This window comes from Meriones unguiculatus, chromosome 9 (assembly GCF_030254825.1).
Source record: "Meriones unguiculatus strain TT.TT164.6M chromosome 9, Bangor_MerUng_6.1, whole genome shotgun sequence".
In the NCBI taxonomy this organism is placed as follows: Eukaryota; Metazoa; Chordata; class Mammalia; order Rodentia; family Muridae; genus Meriones; species Meriones unguiculatus.
The window spans coordinates 69,229,925-69,252,216 of NC_083357.1; the positions used below are offsets into that span (position 1 = coordinate 69,229,925).

At 39.9% G+C, this 22,292-nt stretch overlaps 1 protein-coding gene and 1 long non-coding RNA gene across 6 annotated transcripts in view; one reads left to right on the forward strand and one right to left on the reverse strand.

Annotated features, from left to right (window-relative positions):
* Positions 1-22,292, reverse strand: part of Fndc3a (fibronectin type III domain containing 3A) — a 149,076-nt gene that overhangs the window by 46,590 nt on the left and 80,194 nt on the right. For 3 of the 4 annotated variants that reach the window (XM_060391429.1, XM_060391428.1, XM_060391430.1), the window contains exon 4: positions 3,660-3,736. In XM_060391429.1, the coding sequence (XP_060247412.1) occupies positions 3,660-3,736 (77 nt within the window). Of the gene's footprint in view, positions 1-3,659; positions 3,737-7,699; positions 7,852-22,292 lie in introns of those variants that run through there. The other variant, XM_060391431.1, reaches the window with a different exon arrangement.
* On the forward strand, positions 7,882-20,790 carry LOC132656507 (uncharacterized). Of its 2 annotated transcripts, XR_009594256.1 has the most exons (4): positions 7,884-7,916; positions 9,898-10,069; positions 12,797-12,888; positions 19,487-20,790. It is a non-coding gene; the product is annotated as an uncharacterized LOC132656507 (long non-coding RNA). The 2 variants fall into 2 exon arrangements; XR_009594255.1 differs by having other exon boundaries at positions 7,882-10,069.

The following is a 22,292-nucleotide window of genomic DNA, read 5'->3' on the forward strand; positions in this document are numbered from 1 at the left end:
AGTCAATTGTAGTTTCTTCTGTTCTTGTCAAAATTTGCTTTGCTATCATCTGCTTTGTTAAACTTTACAATGCTTTTACTTTGTTCCCTATTTGCTATCTTAGCTTAGTTGGCAAATATTTTTGCCTCTAAGTTGTATGTCAGTCTCTTACAACCTTCCTTTTCCTGTTAAGGAACATTAACAGCCTGTCATTACACCTAACAGAAAGGGCAGGCTCCAGAGCTTATCAATACGAAAGGTACATGGTCTTGGCTTACAGACCACAAAGCATCTTTTCTGAACAGCTGGTCTGGTTCGAGGCATTCTTTCTGCTTTTTAAGGACAAACATCATATTAGGAATCTAACAACTGAGGTTGCTCAGTGTTAAATGCTGAAAGGATTTTTAACACAAGTGCTACTTCATTCCTGCCAAACCAAACAGCCTTCATTTTCATATAGCCATACAAGTGCCTCAATCCTCCCTTCTACTCCTGGCTTCTTGATCTGTTAGCACTATGCTCATGTGTCAGGTTTTGGACAATGTGTCACATGCTTAGCTGTGAGTACAATCTTATTAATGTTTTCCAGTATTAGAAATTATGTGTCATGGAATGGGTGTATGTTAATTGAGGAACCTGAGAATACAGTCTTACTATATACTTATGATATTTTAAAGGACTGAATTTTTGTCTTTGGATTATCTTCTATACTTCAAAATGATAAATTTCCTAGAGACAATCTTGATTTTTAAATTAAAATAATGGTACTAAATTCAGTAGCTTCCCATAATCCTTCCACAAGGATTATGATTAAAACTCATCAATTTATTTAACAAATACTTGTGAGACACCTCGTATATCTGAGTACAAGAATGTGAAATTAATTAAAAGGCAGCTCCTACTGCCAAGGAACCTAAGACCTCGTGGAAATAGAACACTAGTAAAAGAAACTTGATCTAGGGCTTGAACGATTGACAAGATTTTAACAAATGCGGAATTAACTTTCTCTAAATAAAGGCTTTATTAAAGTCATGAAGAAAAAAAAAAACAGTGAGCACTAGAGGTAATATAAAAATGGTGTATTGTTGGAAGTATCAAGGGAACATGGGTACAAGAACATGCCAAGAAATTGATCCTGCACTCAGTGGACAAGCCCATAGAAGGTTCTTTGTGTGGAAAGAAGCCAAAAGACCAAAGAGGTGCTATGAGGAGTTATCATACTTCTTCCTGGTCTAGAGAGTTAGAACCTCAATCTGGAGAACACAGATTGACTTCTGAGTATTTATGGTCAGTGTTTGGTATTGAGGATATAGCGGCTAGAGTCCCTAAATGATCAAGTTAACTCTGGCCTCACTGTTTTTATAAAGCTCTACTAGCCTCTGCACTGTTCCTAGGCATAGGATATACCTTTTCGGTATATTTCAGGTCATTTGCAATGGCAGTCTTTGTTTTTAGAGTCCGTTTTTTCAACAGATGAAAACAAGGCAAATGCCTATCTTTCCTAAGTCTCAGATTAAACAATGTAGCACCTTCCCTGTGGCTTGCTCTCCCATGTATTATAAAATACAACCCAACTCTATTCTAATTTCATTTTTGCCTTTGCACTCCTTTTAATATACTGATTTGGGGGCTAGAGAGATGGCTCAGAGGTTAAGAGCACTGGTTCTTCTTCAAAAGGTCCTGAGTTCAATTCCCAGCAACCACATGGTGGCTCATTAACCATCTAGAATGAGAGACCTGGTGCTTTCTTCTGGCCTGCAGGCAGAACACTGAATAAATAATAGATAAATCTTTAAAAATATACTGATTTTTCCACTGACAATACTTTTTGTTTACTTTTTCCTACAAAAATTTGGGAAACTTCAGTGGGAGGTAGTTTTACCTCTTTCATGCTCAAGGATGGCTACACTACACAGCTGTAGAAAATTGTTGTGTGTAAGAATGCTAAACATCATCTTCCTAAGAAAGAAAATTAACAGAACATAATAAACATATATGGTATGCCAGGCTGAGGGTTTGTCATTAAAAAAAAAAAAAAAAAAAAGTATTGTAAGATGAAGGCACAGGCTTAGCACAGGGATTCATTCCTTTGCTTCCAATGCTACGGATCTGAGGCAAGGGGATCATGAACTCCAGTCCAGTTTAGGCTACATTGGTAAGACCCTGTCTCAAACAGTAAGCCAAAAACCAAACCCCAAATAAACAAGCACTACCACCACCAACAAAATACAAACAACAACCTTTACAAGAATACCCTTTAACTGGAGTAACTGCCTCACTCATCCTTATGTCAACAGCACATAACACAGTTTGCCAATGATAACAGCAAATGTTTGGACTGCATTATTCTTGAGAACAATCTCTGAGTAAGTGAACAAAGTTATGAGGAAGAGCAACAGAACAGAACAGAAGAAAAAGACCTTATGTCAACAAAATATGGAGTAAATCACATCACTGTTTTCTAATTCTTAAAGGTCATAGATATCAGCAGAAAAAAAAAGAGTGTTTAGGTCTGGAATACAGCAGTGAGCAATTTTAGTTACACTTGTATAAAGAATGTGAACTGTAATAATTGAAGGGCTCAGTGCATTAAAGTAGTGACAGTGACCAAAGGGTATTCTAAAAAAAAAAAAAAAAAAATTAAAAAAAAATTTAGACTCTCATGTGTCGTCATTTCATTACAAGGAGGGCACCAAGAGACAAGAAAGCTGGTATGACCAAAACCCCCAGCCAGCAAAGGTTTGAGATTAAGGATCCAGCTTTTCTAGCTCTCTATTCCAGCAATTTCTATCCTCCCCATACTAATTTTTACTGTCACAAAGAGCCATATTCCATAAACTAAGCAAGAATTTTCCACAATAGCCTATCAATATTCTGCTATAGCCAGGGCGGAAGCAAGACAAGATCTGAAGAGCACTTAAGTACAAATTTGGTTCTCAGAAGAAAATATGAGTTTTCCCTAATAGGGATCTGATGCAATGAGCACAGACCACAAAGAATCTCAGTACTGGAAAACAATGAGCATCTCAATTCTACCATTTAGTTCCATTTGCCTGTATATTCAACCTAGAGATCTATATTTCATTCTTTAAGTCAGAAGTTGGCAATTCATGTGAGGCTATGCTATGGATGGCAGTGATAGCCCTCAGACTCAGGGCTGCAGGATTAAGTGTTCTTCTATGAGAAGCAAGTACAGTGTCAAGTGCCTGCAACCCAGCTCACAGGACATGAGGCAGGGCTTGTAAGTCTGAGGTCAGCCTGGGCTCCGCAAGGAAACATGAAAACAAAGTCTATTTACTAAAATATGGCCTTATGAAAACTGGCGGTACCCGAAAGCCTTTCTAGAAAACAAGGATGGAAACACGATCCTGGAAAGTCAATGATCTAAAAAGCTAAGCATAGAATGTGCATATTTAAGGAGACAAAACTCTATAATTTTTTTTTGGAATTTAATGTCCAAAGGCAACTCTGAGTGGTAAGCACTACAAATATATTTCCCCTCCTTTTCAAATGTATCAAAATAACTGAAATGGATTTACAGAAGATACTACTCTGGGTAATGTGCAGAACTTAACAGTATATTTTCACCAGAATCAATGTCAAAGAGAGTAACATTATCAATATATATATATATATATATATATATATATATATGAAGAAATATAACATGAAAAGCATACCTGTGGGGCATATCCAGGAGGCACATAAATAGGAGGCACGGAACCATTTGGGGACATCATTGGAACCTGAGCAGGACCTGAATGGGTTACAGAAATGATGCAACAATCCGTCAGTGCTTAGCAAGGTAAAGCGGAGAATATGACTTCACCTAAGCTAAACATTAAGCCACCAGTGGCTGTGATATTAATACCATGGCAAGAAATTAAGATTATTAAGTTTTCATATACCATTTACTTTATGTTTTTATATAAGTAAGTCATTACATGTAAGTACGTTTTTATGTAACATTTACTTTATGAAGTGTATGGGTTATCTCTTAGTACAAACATAGTTATCAAACTTGCCCAGTGCTTATACTTATGGGTAACACTTAGAACCTGAGACGTACAGGCTCTCCAAGAGAAAGGCCAAGCTGGTTTATTATCTCAAATCATTATATTTACTGGACAAATACCCCATGTGACTCTAACGATTGTGCAACTAGGAAAATCAAACTGAACTTTGTATTGTATTTAAAAACCCATTAGAAATACAAAAGGAACCCCATTCCCCCCACCCACAAAAAAAAAAAAAAAGGCAGAAGGGAGGACAGTAAGGCTCCTTAAAGGGTTCTGTAAGGATGTGCAGTGTGAAGTGTGCCTGTCCGTGGGGTGAACAGCTGGAGGATATAGATATACCTATACTCTGAGACAAGCTGGGTTTCCCTGAACACAGGGACAGTCTACACAAAAAAACCTGAACTTGACTCACACTCATACTCAGTCTTTCACTTTGATAGTGGCAAATTTCCAGATAGCCTTTATAAATATGATCGTATTCTCTTTTCACCTTTCCAGGAATAAAATAAGCACTCTTGGAAGGTTTTATTCTTTCTTAAACAAACAAACAAACAAAAAACCCTTATTTGCTTTAAATAACTTTTAGAAAAACACCTCAGTTTTGGATCTTTTCACCCAGTAACTTTATACTGCAGTGTTCCATATGTACCAGCTTTTAATCGTTTAACAGGAATATTTTTTCCTTTATTCTTCCTATTTTAAGGAGAAATTACCCTCTCCTTTAAAATTGTGAGACAGAGCTGTTTAAAAAAAAATGCTTGGGGGGGGGGTCCCTTTTACATGCAGAAAACCTGTTGGTGAGGAGAAAAGCAAGCAGATTCCAGCAAATCCGGATTCCAACCTTTCTAGGGTGGGGGAGGGGGAGGATAGAGCAGCCTGGGGTGAGAGGGAGAAGAGAAAAGATTGTGTTAAGAAAAATGGGCTTCAAAAAGAAAGGTACTAAATCATGGCAAATAAGGGGAACTGAAGAGAAAGGGGAGGGAGAAGAGGAACGGGAGCGAAGCAGGAAGAAAGAAAAACAGATTAAAGGGAGAAAAGGAGGGAAAACCAGAAGGGAAGAAAAGAAAAGAGATGGAAGGGCAGGGGGAGGGACAGTATGGACTGGAGTGGTTCCTAGCAAGCAAGCAGAGGGAATGCAGACTTCTGCAATGCACTATGTATGTCTATACAATGTCAGCGACACTCTTGCCCAAAAGAAACCCAGTACCTGCACCGAGATGGAGCGCCCAGACCAGGCTAGCAAGTGCTCCAAAACCAAGTAACATCACAGATCCAAAATACATGAAGTTCCTCTGAATATTACCATTAAATATATTTATTTCATGGATGCGAGTGTTTGCCTACATTTGTGCTTGCCTACCATCTGCGTGTCAGGTGTCCACGAAGGTTAGAACAGAGTGCTGGATTCCTGGGAACTGCAGTTAGGAATGGTGGTAAAGCCACCATGTGGCTGATAGAAACTGAACATAGGTCCTCTGTAAGAGCAACAAGTGCTCTTAAACCCCGAGTCACATCTCCAACCCCTCTAAACATTATTGTAATCGTAAATCGTGAGCACTAACACTGTAAGTCATGTTTTTAACATATTTTCTTCATAATCATTCAATCAAGCAACTATACTTATCATTACCCACTTTCCAGACAGAAAATGAGGCAGAGGGAACTTAAGTTTGTTCAAGCAGTAGAGCTGGAATTAAAACAAAAAAAAAAAAAACAAAAAAACAAACAAAAAAAAAACCCAACAGTTTCATTTCTCAGGATCTACATCACATGAACACTGAAATGTTACTCTACTCACAGCTGGTGACCGATATGAATCATTAGGCCTTGCCTCTGAGGAAATTAAGGCTACGTATGTTTTTCAAGGATAAAAACATGAGAGAAAGCAGGAACACAATTCTATATTTAAGTAAATATTACCTATTAGTTTACTAAATAAACTTGTGAGAGCCTCTTTAAATTTACTCTACACAGAAAGGCCTCATTCAAAACACTGCTCTCTGGAGAAAGAAAGAGTTGTACGCGGATGCTCATTTTAGACCAGCAAACTATCCTTCCAAATTCTAAGAACCGCCTTAGATAGTATTTACAAAACGTGAAACTTGGCTGAAAACCAGAGAGTTTATTGAAAATTGTATTTGTATTCTTAATAGAGGAGATTACCACTGAGCTCTGACTATGTACTAAGCTTGGGCTGCGGGCTTTTTGCACCCACTGCAAAGTTTAATCTTGTGTCAAGTCATTAACTCAGTAACGTTAGATAGGGATTGATGAAGGCAACGGGGAAATAAAAGCAAGCAGACAGGCATCTTCCAAAGCAGAGTCTGTTCTTCCATCAAACGATGAAACAGGTGCTTTGTTTCTGACACTATTACAGCAGAGCTGTGGGGTGGCCTCCTTTTTACTAGAATTTTATAAAACACTTCAGTTACAAGTCAAGGGGCACTGTACTATGTTTTGTTTGTTGCTTGTTCTGAAAAAGGCTCTTCCTATGGAGCCCAAACTACCCTCAAACTCGCCACTCTCCTACCTCAGCCTCCAAAATGCTAGGATTACACACTTATAAAATAGTGCAGGTTTTACTTTGATAGCTGCTAAAATAGTTCATCATTTAGTTGCACAAAAGACTCCTTTATGATATGAATACTTAACTACTTAAGTAAAATTTCTAATTAGGAGGCGGAAATGCCACAAGGTTAGATTTTTCCAAAGGTAATTTAATGGGGGGATATATTCAACATTGAACACAAACCTGCCACACCCCCAGTAAACACAAGTACTGATACTCAGATCCACAATGCTGACAGTACCATTCTGCTTGTCCTGTATCTATAGCATCAGAACTCTAAAACACTTATTAACACTCCTGGTACACTTTAACACAAATGCTCCATTGCCTGCTAGGTCCAACAACACTTTGTAACTCAGGCAGTTCTAGAAGATTAACCACAACTGTCTTAAATCTGTGCACAGCAAACCAGACTGTGTGCAGGAAAGAAGCCAAACGTGTTATAAGAAGCACCTAAAATGTACACCTGGCACAAGAAAGCTGCATCTCAACAACTGTAAATACACCCACGGCTCCTTCAGAATTTATAAGCTTTAGGCAAAATCTACCCCAGAGCACAAAATTATGGTATTATTATTATGGTACCAATTCTTATCTTTAAAACTTACAAAAGGGCACAATTCTATTTATCATTTGCCTTAAAACTGAGAAACTCCCCACACCAATTCTTAAAAGTACCATCAATAACTTAATACCTAATTTCATTTTACCTAATAAAACTACACTTATTGCTTCCTTCTTAATCTATGTTCATATGCAAGAAATTTTCTCTTTCTTTTTTTTTTAAAGAAAAAAACAAAACTACCAATTTGCCCAAGCATTTGAAATTAAATATGCAACGGGCTGCTGACTGCTGGCGTGCACAATGGCTTCCAATTTATCTGATGGCCAATTTTCAGTCTTAAAAGAAAAAAAAACAAAACACGAATAAAATCAAGAGGCCAGAATGAGACATACTGTGAAATATAAAATCACTCTCGCTCATGGAGTCTACAATTTTTCACAATCACAACAATTTAGTGTTTTTACTGCGAAAACATTGGCATTACAAACACAAACCGCGGCTTTAGGTTAATACAAAGCTTCCTATGTTTTAAAATAAAGGCGAATGTTCAAAAGCAGCAAACCTTACCACTCATTTTGTTTCTTACAGGAGCAGCAGCGAACAAGAACACCCAACAAGGAAGCGGCGTAGTACACGTTAGCAGCTTTAATTGGAGAACAGTTTCGCTTTTTTTTCCCCCTCTCAGGGCTGGTAAGAGGAAAAGATCCTTTGACCGAGTCACGTGACGACGGTCACATGACCTACAGTGAACCAGGAAAGACCGGGAGAGGAAACAACGCAAAAGGTCCTGCTTGGGTGCTACTGAAAAGGGGGATCTAAAGGCTTCTCCAGCTGCTTCCTTTTACGCACCGCGTTCTGACTTGAGGCAATTTAAACGTTCATCAAAATGAACTTCACGGAGTCGATGGAAAACCACCCCCCTTTGTGTTCACGATTTTATTCACCCACCCTGCTGCTGGCTTTCACCTAGAAAGCTTGGGATAAAACAAATTCCAAAGCCTGATCGAAAATATGAGTGCATAATTTATGAGCACTTCATGCTTAATCTTTAAGGAATGTCTATAATAACACAATGGACTTGGATGACAAGTTCCTTAAGGGCAGAATATATTCCAGGCTTGTTTTGTCTTTCCTTGAAAGCTTATGAAGGCTTCTGCTTTGTCAGTTTACTTTCTTTTCTATGGTTTTAAAAATGAGACTTAACTCTGGGCACTAAAGATTCTTGGTGGATAGTATTCTTGCTCATATTTATAAAATATGACAGTACTCATCCAAAAACGGATACCAGGAAAATGACCAATACTCTATTACAAGGGGGGGGGGGATTAAAAAAATTGGGGGGTATGTTATGTAAATTACTTAAGATGCTGTGTAAATTCAGAGGAACTTTATCAATTGCTAATGCACGTACAAGTAATGGCTGGGATCTGTGACATAAAGCACAGTAGGGAAAATGGATTTGGGTATTAGAAAATACTAAATGTTAAAATCAGTCCAGTATTTACTAGCATGGCAATTTACCACTCTTCTTTCAAACTCTCCCCTGGAAAGGTTAAAATGTTCAACCTCATAGCAGTGTTGGAGGAAACCAGTTAGATAAACTAGAGCATGAAACAGAGTGTTGCTACTCACTAACTGATAGTTATTGTAAGTAAAAGTATGCTCACTGACTCGCAAAACCACTGATTGCACAGCTGGGAGGGCCCATCTGTTTGTTAACTCAGGACCTGCTTGTTAACTCAAGTAGAGGCATCATTACTAGAGATTGAGCAGCTCAGTAACTTGCCAAGTGCACACAGCAAAGGCCGGGTTGCCACATGATGATCGCATCTTAAAATCCAGGCCCTGTTTGGAGGCCCTGCGTCTTCCCCAAAGGTAAAAAAGTAAATCTGGCAAGACAGAGTCTGGGCAACAACACTCAATAAAGGAATGCCAGATACCATAGAGGAAAGACACTCTAGAAAGTGAAGAAGGTAACTGTTGGCCTTTTATTCCATTATGAATAATTTTTGCTCTTGAGATGAGTGATGAGTGATTACTTCCTTGTCCTCTTACTGCTGTTACACGCTGCCCTCCTTTGCCAGCATTTTGAAAGTTTTTTTTTTTTCCTCTGCCCTAATACTTGCCTATCAAGACAATGACTTCAGTGTTCAAATCCTGGATCTACTGTTTCTTTCTTCCTTTACCTCCTTCATTCTGGTTTTAGTAAAGCTGTGTTCAGAGGCACATCTTGAACTTATTTCTTACAACTGCAACACCTCATCTCTGAAATCTTAGACATTCATGTTTCAGTCTCTGCCCACCATAGTTTCCATCTCTCCAGCCTTCCTTTTTCTACCTTTCTTCCTTCTCATGATGGTCTCACCCCTTTCTCCCGATCTCTTCTTGCCTCTGTGGCCTGCCTGATGTTCCTTTCCATCCATGTCTTCAGTCTACTTCTCTTCCCACAAAAACCCCAGACTAAAATTATAGAAACAAAATGGCATTGTATTTAGGTTTAAAAAAATTACTTTTATTTTATGTGCAGTGGTGTTTTGCCTGCATGTGTCTGTGTGAGGGCGTCAGATCTTGGATTTATAGACAGTTGTGAGCTGCCATGTGGGTGCTTTGGAAGAGCAGTCAATGTTCTTAACCACTGGGCTATCTCTCCAGCTCTTGAGATTATTGTGTCTTTAAATTTAGCATTCTCAACTTTATCAACACAGTCAGAATTGCTCAGGAATCACCTCAGGACTCTAACATCAACCCTGTCTTGTATTTCCTAGTGATAGAGATGCTCTGTACTCACTCTCAGAACTCACCATCCAACCTCAGCCCGATCTCTCAACATTTGGTCAAGCTCTCTTACCTGTTTTCCTGTGCTCGGGAGCACACCCATCACTAAACGAAGCTCTCTACTTGGCCTGGTCTGATCCTCCCCAGGACACTGCTTCTCAGGTAATTTCTGCCACATTTTGTATTTTCTTTTTTTTAACACTTTCATTCATTCATTCATTCATTCATTCATTCATACATTCATTCATTCATTCATTCATTCATTCATTCATTCATTCAAGTGCTCCGTCTACATGTACACCTGCATGCAAGAAGAGGGCAGTAGAAGGTATAGATGGTTGTGAGCCACCATGTAGTTGCTGGGAATTGAACTCAGGACCTCTAGAAGAGCAGACAGAGGTCTTAACCACTAAGCCATCATTCCAGGCCACGTTTTGTATTTTCACCTTCTGCCTGGCCATTCAAACCATTCCTCTGGTACCCAAACACAGGTGAAAATGGAAACAAACCACACATGCCACCAATCTCCCATGAATACAGCACTTTTCATGTTTTCTATGCTATTATCCAGCTACCACTCTTCACAGCTAATCACCTTCTCCTCCTCCTCCCTTCTCCTTCTCTTCCCCCTCCTCCCTCCTCCTCCTCCCTCCTCCTCCTCCTTCTCCTCTTTTTTTCAGACAGAGTTTCTCTGTCTGTGCTGGAACTCACAGAGATCCACCTACCTCTTCTTCCTAGCATTAAAGGAGTTCACCACTACCCAGAGCTCTTCCTCTTTCTTCTCTCCCTTTCTCTCTTTGATGCATAGTTTTCTTTTTTTTAATTAAGGTAAAATATATATGTTTTTTCATATAATGTATTTGGCTTACAGTTTTCCCTACCCCAGCTCCTCCTCTGAGATCGTCCCCACCTCCTCTCCATTCCAGATCCATACCCTTTCTTCTGTCTTTCCTTGGAACAAAACAGGCATCTAAAGAATAAAAATTAGGAGCTAAAAATTAGGAGCTGGAGAGATGGCTTAGTTAAGAGTACTGGCGTCTCTTCCAGAGGTCCTGAGTTCAATTTCCAGCAACCACATGGTGGCTCACAACCATCTATAATGTGATCTGGTGCCCTCTTCTGTCCTTCAGGCATATATGCAGGCAGAATACTATATACGTAATAAATAAATCTTTAAAAAATAAAAATAAAACAACAAAACAAATAAACCAGAATAGGACAAAACAAACAGAAGAGCTAAAGAAAAAAAAATATGAGAAAGACATATAGATACTGAGACACACATGATCACACACACAGGAATCTCGTAAAAAGGAAGAACTAGAAGCCATAACATACATATTATATGTGTTTGTTTTAAAGGCAGCCCCGTGTTAACATCACAAGACAGAGAGCCTTCAGTGTTGTCACTGAGTTCGTTTTCTGTTGACCATCTACTGCTGGGCCTGGGGCCTGCCCTTTTGTGTCCCCACTGAGACTCCCTTGGAGAGAACTAATTTCTTATTTTCAAGTGCTTATTAATTGAAGATAGCTTCTAGCTTGGGGAGGGAGCATGTGTCCACTTCTCTCAGCACTGGAACCCCATTTGGCACGGTCCTATTCAGGTCCCATGCTGCCACAGTCTCTGTGAGCGCATGTGTGTGTTAATCCTTCTTCAAATCTACTCTTACCAAAATTAGTATGATCAGAGCTAATACTCCCTTTTAAATGACTAATTTAAATGACTAAAATTTGTGAGACAATATTTGATGCACAGAAAGGAAAATAATGCAGGCCACTGAGCACACTTAAGGGACTTTCTTAAACAACAAGAAGTTAACAAGTAGACCCCAGTGATACTGTTGTACCCTCTCTTCCAAGTCACTTTGTACCACTCATGTTTCTGCTCCTCTAAATTTTGACTTTTTCTTATCCTTTACAGTTTTCTAGTTGAGGAGTGTAGTAGTGGTAGAATATTTACCTAGCAAGCCTAACAACACACAAGGTCCTGGATCCGATTCCAGTACCATGAAAAAAATATCTAAAAGGAAAACAATCCTATATTCAGCATTAGTGATATGGGTCCTTTTCTGAATAACCTTTCAGCTATAATAGGGAAATATTAGATGCAGTTATGTTTCCTAAAACCCTTGTTAGGCTGACAATCTACATCAAATACTCTGAGGACAGTTAAGGTAGGTAGTTTCAGTATAACATCAAATCATGTTGGCAGAAGTTAGTGACACCTAAGACAGACAAAGAAAACAAACAAAAGGTCTTATTCACTCAAGATCATTAATATATAAAAGGAAGCTGGACATGATGGTGTATTCAGGAGGCAGAGGCAGGCAGATGTCTATGAATTTCAGGCCTCGTCTGGATAGTGAGTTCCAGGCTAATCAAGGCTATCTAGAAAGACATGATCTCAGCAAACAAACAAACCATCTCCCCTAAAAGCAATAAAGATATAAAAGGGTAGGGATGTAATTCAATGCAGTCTTCTTTACGTTTTTTTAGTCACTTGAAAATTTCATACATATATTTACCACTTAGGATGTGGGAAACTTCCCTCCCTCAGCAGCCACTGGCTGTACAACTCTCCATTTAGGGTTGGAGCCTCCTGAAAATTTCCATCTACTCTGGCATGTGGGTTGGTTGGTGGTGTGCACGTATGTGCAGGCAGCTATTCTGTTCAGAGTTAGGGGGTCCTGTCTAGAAAACGGGATCTTGGAACAATCTTCTTGGCTCTTTGACTCCTACAATTCTAACTTCTCTTCTGTAGTGTCCCCTGAGCCATAAGTGTAGGGATTGCATTGAAGAAGTACTAACTGGAGCTGGGCACCCCGTGACCATTTAGTCTCTGCATGTTCACCAGTTGTGCATCTCTGTAATAACCCTTGTCTGTTGCAGAAAGAACTTTCTTGGAGCTGGAGAGATGACTTAGCTTCAGAGCACTGGCTGTTCTTGCAGAGGACCTGGTTTTGCTTCCCACTGCTCATATGGTAACTGGTAACCAACTGTAACTCTAGTTCCAGGGGATCTGACATTCTATTCTGGCCTCCACATGCACTAAGCACAAATCCAGTACATATGCACACATGCAGGCGATCATTTAGACATTAGAAATATTTTTTTAAAAGAGAAGCTTCTTTGATGAGGGGTGGATATAAAGATAAATACTCAGAATAAGGCTGGAAGCTGCATTAATTTATGAAAATGGTAGCAACTGGGTGTCTTTAGGGTCTTTGACTAGGTTCTTGGCTAGGTGTACATAACAGGCATGAATTCCTTCCTACGGAGAGGATCTTAACTCCAAAAGACAGCTATAGGCTGCTCCCAATATAAGGGTCACTATTGCATCAGTGGGGATACTGTGCTGGCCAATCACTGTGTTTCACAGGAACTACAGCTCAGTAGGGCAGTTGATTGTTTTTCTTTCTTGGCAGGGTGCCATGATAATAGAGCTAACCCTCAGGGGAAGGCTTCTAGGTCAGTACCAATTACAGAGTCTTCCAAATCTTGTGATGGAAGTATGTAGTGTCTTCAGCAAAAGGGTCTTATCTTTAAGTTCTGGGAGGTAACTATGGTAATGCCAATAGCCTATGTGGTTTTGAGTGTCTCTTGGACACCCCACCCCCACCAACAACTTCCAAGGGAGGTATTTCTTGTTTCGCATATCTTGTATTAAAAAAAAAATGTTCTGTAGCTCTTGGGGGTGCATTATCACCACATGTGGGATAAGTCTATTTGAATTATATGCACATGTTCCCTCCCACATGCATATATATGCATAAATATAACTTACTATAGGGTTTCTTCTTCCCACCTGCAATGGTTCCTCTTTCTGCTTGGGTTTTGTGGCTGGGTTTTGTGGCTACTCCCAAGTTACACCATCAAATCCAAAGATTCAGAGCTGGGAGCAAGGATCCACAAAACCAGAACGCACAGGATTTGCCTTTCTGGGTCTGGGTTACCTCACAGTATTTCCAGTTCCATCCATTTGCCTGCTATTTTGCCTGGTGTTTTCTTGAAACACCACTTTGTTTTTATTCATTTATCAGTTAACTCAAAAGTATTTATAAAGCCATGTCACATCCTGTGTTCCAGAACATGGGAATAGCAGTCCAGCAGTAAGCACCAATAGTAAACAATCATGTTTTTCTCTAAAGCTGAACAGAGTTCATTTGTATATGTATTACATTTTCATTACACCATTGGTGGATGTCTAGGCTGCTTCATCAGTTAGCTACTGTGACTAGAGTGACAATGAACACAGCTCATTGTCTCTGCAGTAAGATATTTGGTCATCTGGTTATATTCCAAGAAGTGGTATAAATGGGTCATATGGCAGATCTATTCTTAGCTCTTTAAGGTTTCTCCATACTGATTTCCATAACTGCTGCACTAGTTTGCAGTGCCACCAACAGTGAGTGGAGTCCCTCTTTCGCTGCATCACCAGCAGCATTGGTCAGTGGTCTTCTTGACCTTAACTATTCTGACCGGAGTAAGATGAAATCTAAGCAGTTTTAATTGCATTTCTATAATTGCTAATGATGATTTTAACTTTTAAAGCCATCTTTTTTTTTTTTTGAGAACTCTGTTCAGATTCTTTAATTGGTATCATTTGCACTCTTGACTGTTTCTTGGGTGCTTTATTATCTGAATATTATGCCTCTATTAGATATATCCCTAGCAAAGAGTCTCTCCCACTCTGTATCCTTCCTCTTCACTCAGCTGATCATCTTCTTTGCTGGATGGAAGCTTTTAAGTTTCATGCAGTCCCACTTATCAATTCTTTAATTCCTGGGCAAATGGGAGTCCTAGTCTGAGGAAAGTCCTTTCCTGTATGAAGGAAACAGGAAGACTTGCCTATTCTAACTTCTACCAGTTTGGGTATCTGAATTCACACTGAGGTCTTTTGATCTATTTGAATTTGATTTTTGTACAGGGTAATAGATAACTGTCTAATAAATTCTTTTCTCTGCATCATTTATTAAATCTTTCCTCTAGTGTATATTTTGGGCACTTTGTCAAATACCAGATCGCTGTAATTAGGTGAACTTTAATTTGGGTCTTGTATTGTGTTCCACTAATCTTCCTATCTGCTTTTGTGCCATGCTGTCTTCATTACTCTAGCTAGCTAGCTGTCATACAATTTAAAATCTGGTGTGATCCCTCCAGCACAGTTCTTTCTGTTCACGGCTACTTGGCTACCTGAAGTCTTTTATACTTCCATATGAACTTTAGAACTTTAGAATATATATATTTTTCTATTTCTGTTAAGAATCTCATGTAAATTTTATTGGGATTGTACTTGTACTTAATCTGTGATCTTTTTGTGGGTTTTTTTTTTTTTTTTTTTGAGACAGGGTTTCTCTGTGTAATCTTGGAAGTCCTGGACTCTCTTTGTAGACCAGGCTGATTTCCAACTCACAAGAGATCTGCCTGTCTCTGCCTCCCAGAGTGCTGGTATTAGAGCTATGCACTGCTTCACCCAGCCTATAATCTTAAAACAGTCTTGTTTACAACATTAATTGTACCAATCCAAGAGCTTAGGAAGTTTCCCCATTTTCTAATGTCTGCAATTTGTTTCATCAGAGAGATAGTCAAGGTTTGCTTTACAAATGTCTTTCGCCTCTTTGGTTAGGTTTATTCCTAGGCTTGGGGGAGGGAGCACTAATGTGAATGAGTCTTCCATGACCTGTTTTCAACATGTTTATTACTGATTATTGAAAAACTATTGTTTTGGTTTTGTTTTTTGGTTTTTCAAGACAGGGTTTCTCTGTGTCAAGACTATCCTGGACTCACTCTGCAGACCAGGCAGGCTGGCCTCTAACTCACAGAGATCAGCCTGCCTCTATCTCCCTTGAGTGCTGGAAGTACAGGCATGTGCCACCATGCCTGGCTGAAAATCTACTGATTTTCACAAGCTAATTTTGTATCCTGCTATTTTGCTTGAAAGCTGGTTATTTCCAGAAAATTTCTAGAATGGAATTTTTGAGACCTTTAGGTCTGATATATCATCTGCAAATGGAAATGATTTTCTTTTCCTATTTGTATCCCTTGTATTTCCTCCTGTTGTCTTAGGTGCTATAGCTGGTGCTTTATGTGCTATACTGAAAAGAGTAGGAGAGTGAACAGTCCTACTTGTTCCCATTTTTATCAAGATCACTTCAAGTTTTCACATATGGATGTGTCACATACAACCTTTATATGTTGAAGTATGTTCCCTCTAGTTCCATTCTCTGTACACGTTTTCCCTTTTTGCCTTTCAGAGGGTGTTCGTCACTTTGCAGGTCAGGTCCCATAGTTAATATTTTTCTTTCTTCATATTTAATACTAAGTTATAAGCTTGTTTACATTTGTGATAACAGAACCAATAGGAATATTAAGCTTGATATATTTGGATTAACGGTGAGGGAGGTGAAAAGGGCTAGGTGAAGTGAGAAGAGTAGATAGTAACCATGGCCAATACAGGAGTCTGTATTTTAATGCACTGCCTCATAGGAAGTGGAGTGAAGCCTGAAAACTAAATCTGGGGACTCATTGATCAGCTACTTTTTAACCAAGTAGAGGGAGGGAGGGAGGGAGGAAGTAATGGAGGGAGGGAAGGAGGAAAGGAGGGGAGGTAGGAAGGGAGGGACACACATGCAAAATCTATTTTATATGATCATGTCACTAGAAAGGATATTCGAAGGTGGAGGAAATTAACTTCAAAAAAAAGACTTAAAATTTTTTCCATTTCTTCAAGAAAAAAATATTTCTTGAAGAAGCTTCTTAAAGCTAGAAGAGACAAGCTTAAAGCTAGAAGAGACAAGCTTTCTCTCTCTAGGTTGGCTGACCTTCAGTAGAATGAAAATGAAGGCCAGAGCAGGGTAACTGTACCATTATGTATTACTAGCTTACTTCTGACAGTGAAACAGGGAAGTAATTCACCAGGCATGGTAGTGCACACCTGTAATCCCAGCACTTGGGGAGGCATGGGCAGGCCTGCAGGCCTTTGTGAGGTCTACAAAGTGAGTCCAAGACAGCCAAGGCTACACAGAGAAACCCTGTCTCTAAAATCAAACAAACAAACAAACAAAACATAAAAAGCTGGGTGTGATGGTGTACCTTTACTCACAACACAAAGGAGGCAGCGGCAGGTGGAGTTCTGTGAAGTGAAGGCCAGCCTGTCTGCCTACATAGTGAGTTCCATAGTCACAGCTATACAGTGAGATCCTGTCTTAAGAAAACAGCAACAAAAAAAAAAAATGAATGTAATTTTAGCTACTGTTTAATTTTTATCTTATTAAGGGACATGAAAAGAAATTCTACTGAAAACACATTTTAGGAAGGTAGAACATGCCTGGATGCCAACACTTGAGACTGAGGTAGGAGTATCCCAAGTTCAAGACCAGCCTGACCTACGAAAGAAAACCTTAAAAAAGCAAAAATATGTGCAAGCATTCACACCACAGCCTAGCTGTCAATCAACAGGACAGGGAAGTGCATGTGTATATATGTACATATACACATGATGAAGCTTTATTTTTCAAGAATGAAATGTGGTCATTTGCTGGGATCATATTAAGGGCATACACCAGACTTAGAACAACAGATACTGCCTCTTTTCTGTCATTTGGGTAAAATCCTAGATTTTACACAAATACATACAACGCGTACATGTGTACAAATCTCTTTTCCTTAAGTTTCTTTTGTTAGATTTTATCATAGCAATAGTATACACACACAGTAGCAGCAGTGACAACAAGAATATTGGGGGAACAACAAATGAAGCTGACAGGAAGGGGAGAAGAGACAGGAAGGACTAGGGTAAGGGGCTTTATATAACCAAGTACATAATATACTTCCAAGAAAGTGTCTCTTGAAAATTCAACACTATGACACTCCTCCATTGCTGGTAAGACTGTAAGCTTGCACAGCTACAATGGAAAGTAGTTCCTAGGAAACTGGGAAAGATCTACCTCAAGCTACAGCTATGCCACTTTTGGGAACATATCCAAAAGACTCTGTAATGGAAGTTTTGGTTTTTTTGTAAACTCAGTTACGTTCTGTAAATATTTTTTGTTTTAATCCCAAGCGTGGGATTTTAGCTGGGCTATAGTTTGTCCACACCTGTTAACTGTCACGTGTGGGGCGTAATCTCTGCTAGCTGGTGAGGGCCTTCCACATGGCTCCTGAAGACGGGTGTGGTCTAGGGCTCTGAGAATATTAATTTCAGAGAGAGTGTAGAGCATGGTGTGCAGTGTGTGGTGTGTGGTAGTGGCGTACAGTGAGTAGCCATTTGGAGAGACCAGAGAGACAGACTATGTGGTTTGGAGCAGATGGGGAGAGAAACGCTTCGGGGCACAGCATCTTAGAGGAGACTGCTGGCTGCGTATGCCGTTGATGGAGAATGATATAGCCCTAAAAGAAAAGGACCCCTCCACCCTGCCCCAAACAGCTGGGAGAAGCAAAGGGCCCTCTCTCCACACTAACCATCTCTCTCCTGATCAGGGTTGAGAGGTTGGAAGGGAAGGCCTAAACACTCCAAAAAAAAAAAAAAGTTTTAAAGAAGAGTGCTACAGGACATCCTAATACACAGACACTTGCTCTACTGGATGAACTTCTCTACTCATAATAGCTAAAAATAGCCTAGATGTCTATCAATAGATGAAAAAAGAAAATCTGGCACATTTACACAGTGGAATATTATGCAGCAGTTAAAACTGGAATTATGAAACTTACAGGTAAATGGATGGAGCTTAAAAGAAAAATCCTTAGTGAGGTAGCCTAAACCCCAAAAAATATATGAAGTATGTACTCACTTATATGAGGATGCTGGCTGTTAGTCTTGGATATGCAGCCTACAATCTATACAGCCACAGAGGTCAGATATGAGTAAGGGATAGTGGGAGGAATCCCAGTAGGAAGGGGAAATAAAATAGGTAGCTATCGATAGACAATGGTTGGGGACTAAAATGGGAGAACCAAACAAGGAGGGAAAGGAAAAATGGAGTAAAGGAGGTAATATGGGATGGTTTTATGGAAGAGACAACACCCCAACTATACATGTTTGCAACCAAATGAAATCTCCAGTGCTAGGAATGGGTAACATCTACCTGAGTTCTTGGCCAAAGAAGCCCCATGGAAACACATCCTGCCCCAAACAACCCAACCTTTTTATTGCCAACGATATTGATGGCTCTCTACAAATATACAGTAAGGCTCTACTGCTGCAGACAACACCTGTGTAAATCACTTAATGTGGTAAAGCTGGTACCTACGTACAGCCTTCACCTCTATTGACTAGCGACCATGATACTGGAAGGACTTTGCACACTGAGAAAAAAGGTAAACGCTAACCCAGCTATAAACCCTGTGATCTACTATAGTGATCTGCCTATAATAATGGCATAAAAGTTATGGAGGTAACCAGCAAGCATCTGATCGAATTTAAGGCCCCATTTTATGAGATGGAACCCATGCCCAACTGCGGGGTGGCCAAGAACCTGAAACTAGATTAGCCATGGTCCTAGCGGAAAACCAAATAACACTGTTTTGCTACAGAACTGTAGCAATAAAATGATTCCTAATAACATTCTGTTGTACTCATAGATCAGTGTCTAGCCCAGCAATCATCAGAGAAGAATCCTCCTGACATGGAAGCAAATACAGAGAGCCACAACTGGACAATGTGAAGAAAGTGGGAGACCCTGAAACATTCAGTCCTAAACAGTGTGTCTCCATTGAATTCCTCCCCTCAGGGCTCAGAGAACTCTGCAGAAGAGAAGCCAGAAGATTTTAAGAGTCAGTGGGGATGGAAGAGAACAAGGAAACAAGGCCATCTAGACACAACTCACAGAGACTGAGACAGCACACACAGGGTCTGCACAGGTCTAAGCCGCATGGGGGTCCCAGGGTGGAGAGGGGTAGTGGGCACAAGCACCCATCCCTAACCTATCAATTTCCAATTGATAACTATTCTCAAAGAGAAAAATTAAGTTTTCTCCAGTGGGGTCTCACTGGCTATAAAAACTACACTAAAGCGTAGCATAAAACTAACTTATTTTTGAAGGTATCTTTAATGTTTCACAATGCCCTGTCTGGGTATTTTTTTAAGTTCTTTTTTCCCTTTCCTCTTTTAATCTTACAGATCTTTTGTTTATATACAATGGTTTCCTACTTTGTTTTTATGGGTTTTCTGTGTGTCTTTGAACTGTATTTGTTCCTTGTACCTTTTCTTCGGTCTTTTTTTTTCTTTCTGTTTTTTCCTATTCTGGTTTAATATTATATTAAGTTTATTAGATATTATTTTTTCTTGTTTTATTTAATTATTTTTATTTTCATTAATTACAGTTTATTCACTTTGTATCCCCCCTGTAACTCCTTCCCTCCCCCCTCCCAATCCCATCCTTCCTCCCTTTATCTCACCCGTGTCCCTCTCCCAGTCCACTGATAAGGGAGGTCTTCCTCCCCTTCCTTCTGATCCTAGTCTATCAGGTCTCATCAGGAGTAGTTGCACTGTCTTCTGTGGCCTGGTAAGGTTGCTCCCCCTCAGGGGGAGGTGATCAAAGAGCAGGCCAATCAGTTCATGTCAGAGACAGTCCCTGTCCCCATTACTATGGAGGCCACTTGGCCACTGAAATGCCATAGGCTACCTCCGTGCTCATATCAAAATTATTTTAGATGCTTGTTTGTATTCTAGTGGGAGAGAATGAAAGGATGTGGATTTGGTTGGGTGGGGAAGTGAAAGATCAGGGAAGGGAAATAGTGATCAGAATATATTGTATAAAAAAATCTATTTTCAATAAAAAGAGAAAATCCAGTACTATGTACAATGACTATACCTCCTTGAAAATATGTGAGTATATTACATGACATTTAAAGGACTCCCGACTGTACCTGTATAGTAGAGTAATAAAAACTGAAACTGTGACTTTGCATATATACCTGCTGCGTAGCTATTCCCTCTGAAGTGAAACCCTCCTGGATGAAGGAAGAAGTCTCGTAAGACTGTGGAAGCTAACAAAAATATACAAGGCTCAAAGATGTGCAGAAAGCTACCGGAGTCCCCAGCCTCCTCATCAAAGTTATACATGCAAGCGAATGACTATCAGAGAAGAGGAGACTCTGAGGAACGACAGAAACTATGCCGGGAGCTCCAGGGGTGGAGGTTCTGTATGTGAGCCATGCTGGGAGGGCTGTTCAGGGATTCCCTGCTTTTGAGTCATCTGTGTTCTCAAAAGCAATCCAAACAAACCCACTGGTTCACCAAGCTGGGCTTGAGTAGATCTGCTTGGAGCACTTAGTCTGGAGTGAACAGATAGTTATTCACATCTTCTCAGGAAAAGCCAACACATGCAACTGGCCCCAGCTAGAGATGACAGGACCAAAGATGAGTCAGGAAACACCAGCTGTGTAACCCTGAGATGAGCGCTGAGGGTTCCACTGTGTCTGACACAATCCTACTATACCTGTTGTTATTTTTTATGGATGAAAATCCCATAAAAAATGAGGGACTGGAAAACAGTAAATATATTTCTTAAGGACAGACACTCATGAGAAGACTAGGCATAGAGCAGCTGAGTTCACTGGTGTAGACTACAAAGGAGATCTGAGAGAAGTGACCACCAGGGACCTCAAAACTATCGCTCTTTAGGGTTTTGTTGATCACATGAAGTAATGCAGTTCTTTATGAGAGAGAAGCTCTGACATACTGAAAGAAATTAGACTGGTATGTGAATCAACTTTATAAAGTGAAACAGAATTCAGGAGGGAACAAATAAAAAGGCAAAGCAGATGAGGGAGGCTGTCTAAGTCACCTGGAGGCAAAGGTAGCAGAACTCATGTCAAACTTTCTAGGAAAAAAAAATTGACAAAGCTACATGTGCTAGAGAGCATTAAAGGCCTAAGCACCAAGCAGCAGTTCACAAGAGGCAGACATGACAATGCGGATGGATAATAAGCTTGTCTTAAGGATGGACAACCTTCCCTCCAGAGTGTGCTGTACACTTTTCTCCCTTACATATGGGAGTACAGTATGTTTGCTCAGTCTAATGGCCATGTGAGGCACATAGAAAAAAAGCCATTGACTGGCCAAACTTGTCAGAACCAGATGATAGCTGGAAAGGCAGATACAGCAGGGCTAGAACACAGCCTTGCTCTCCCCTGGATCTGAGTCTGGACAAGCAATGAAAACTTGCTTCACAGTGTGCTGGACCCTGCAGCAGCATTAGTATCTTAGGATGAGGAGGTGCAAGGGCTAATTGAAAATTGCTAGATTATGAAGAGTTAAGACAGCAAGTTTCCTTTCCATGCCTGTGATGGTTGACTGCCAACTTGATGGGATCAAGAATAACTCAGAAGACTCAGTTAACTGAGATTAGAGGACCCACCTACTGTGGCTGGGCCCATCCTCTGG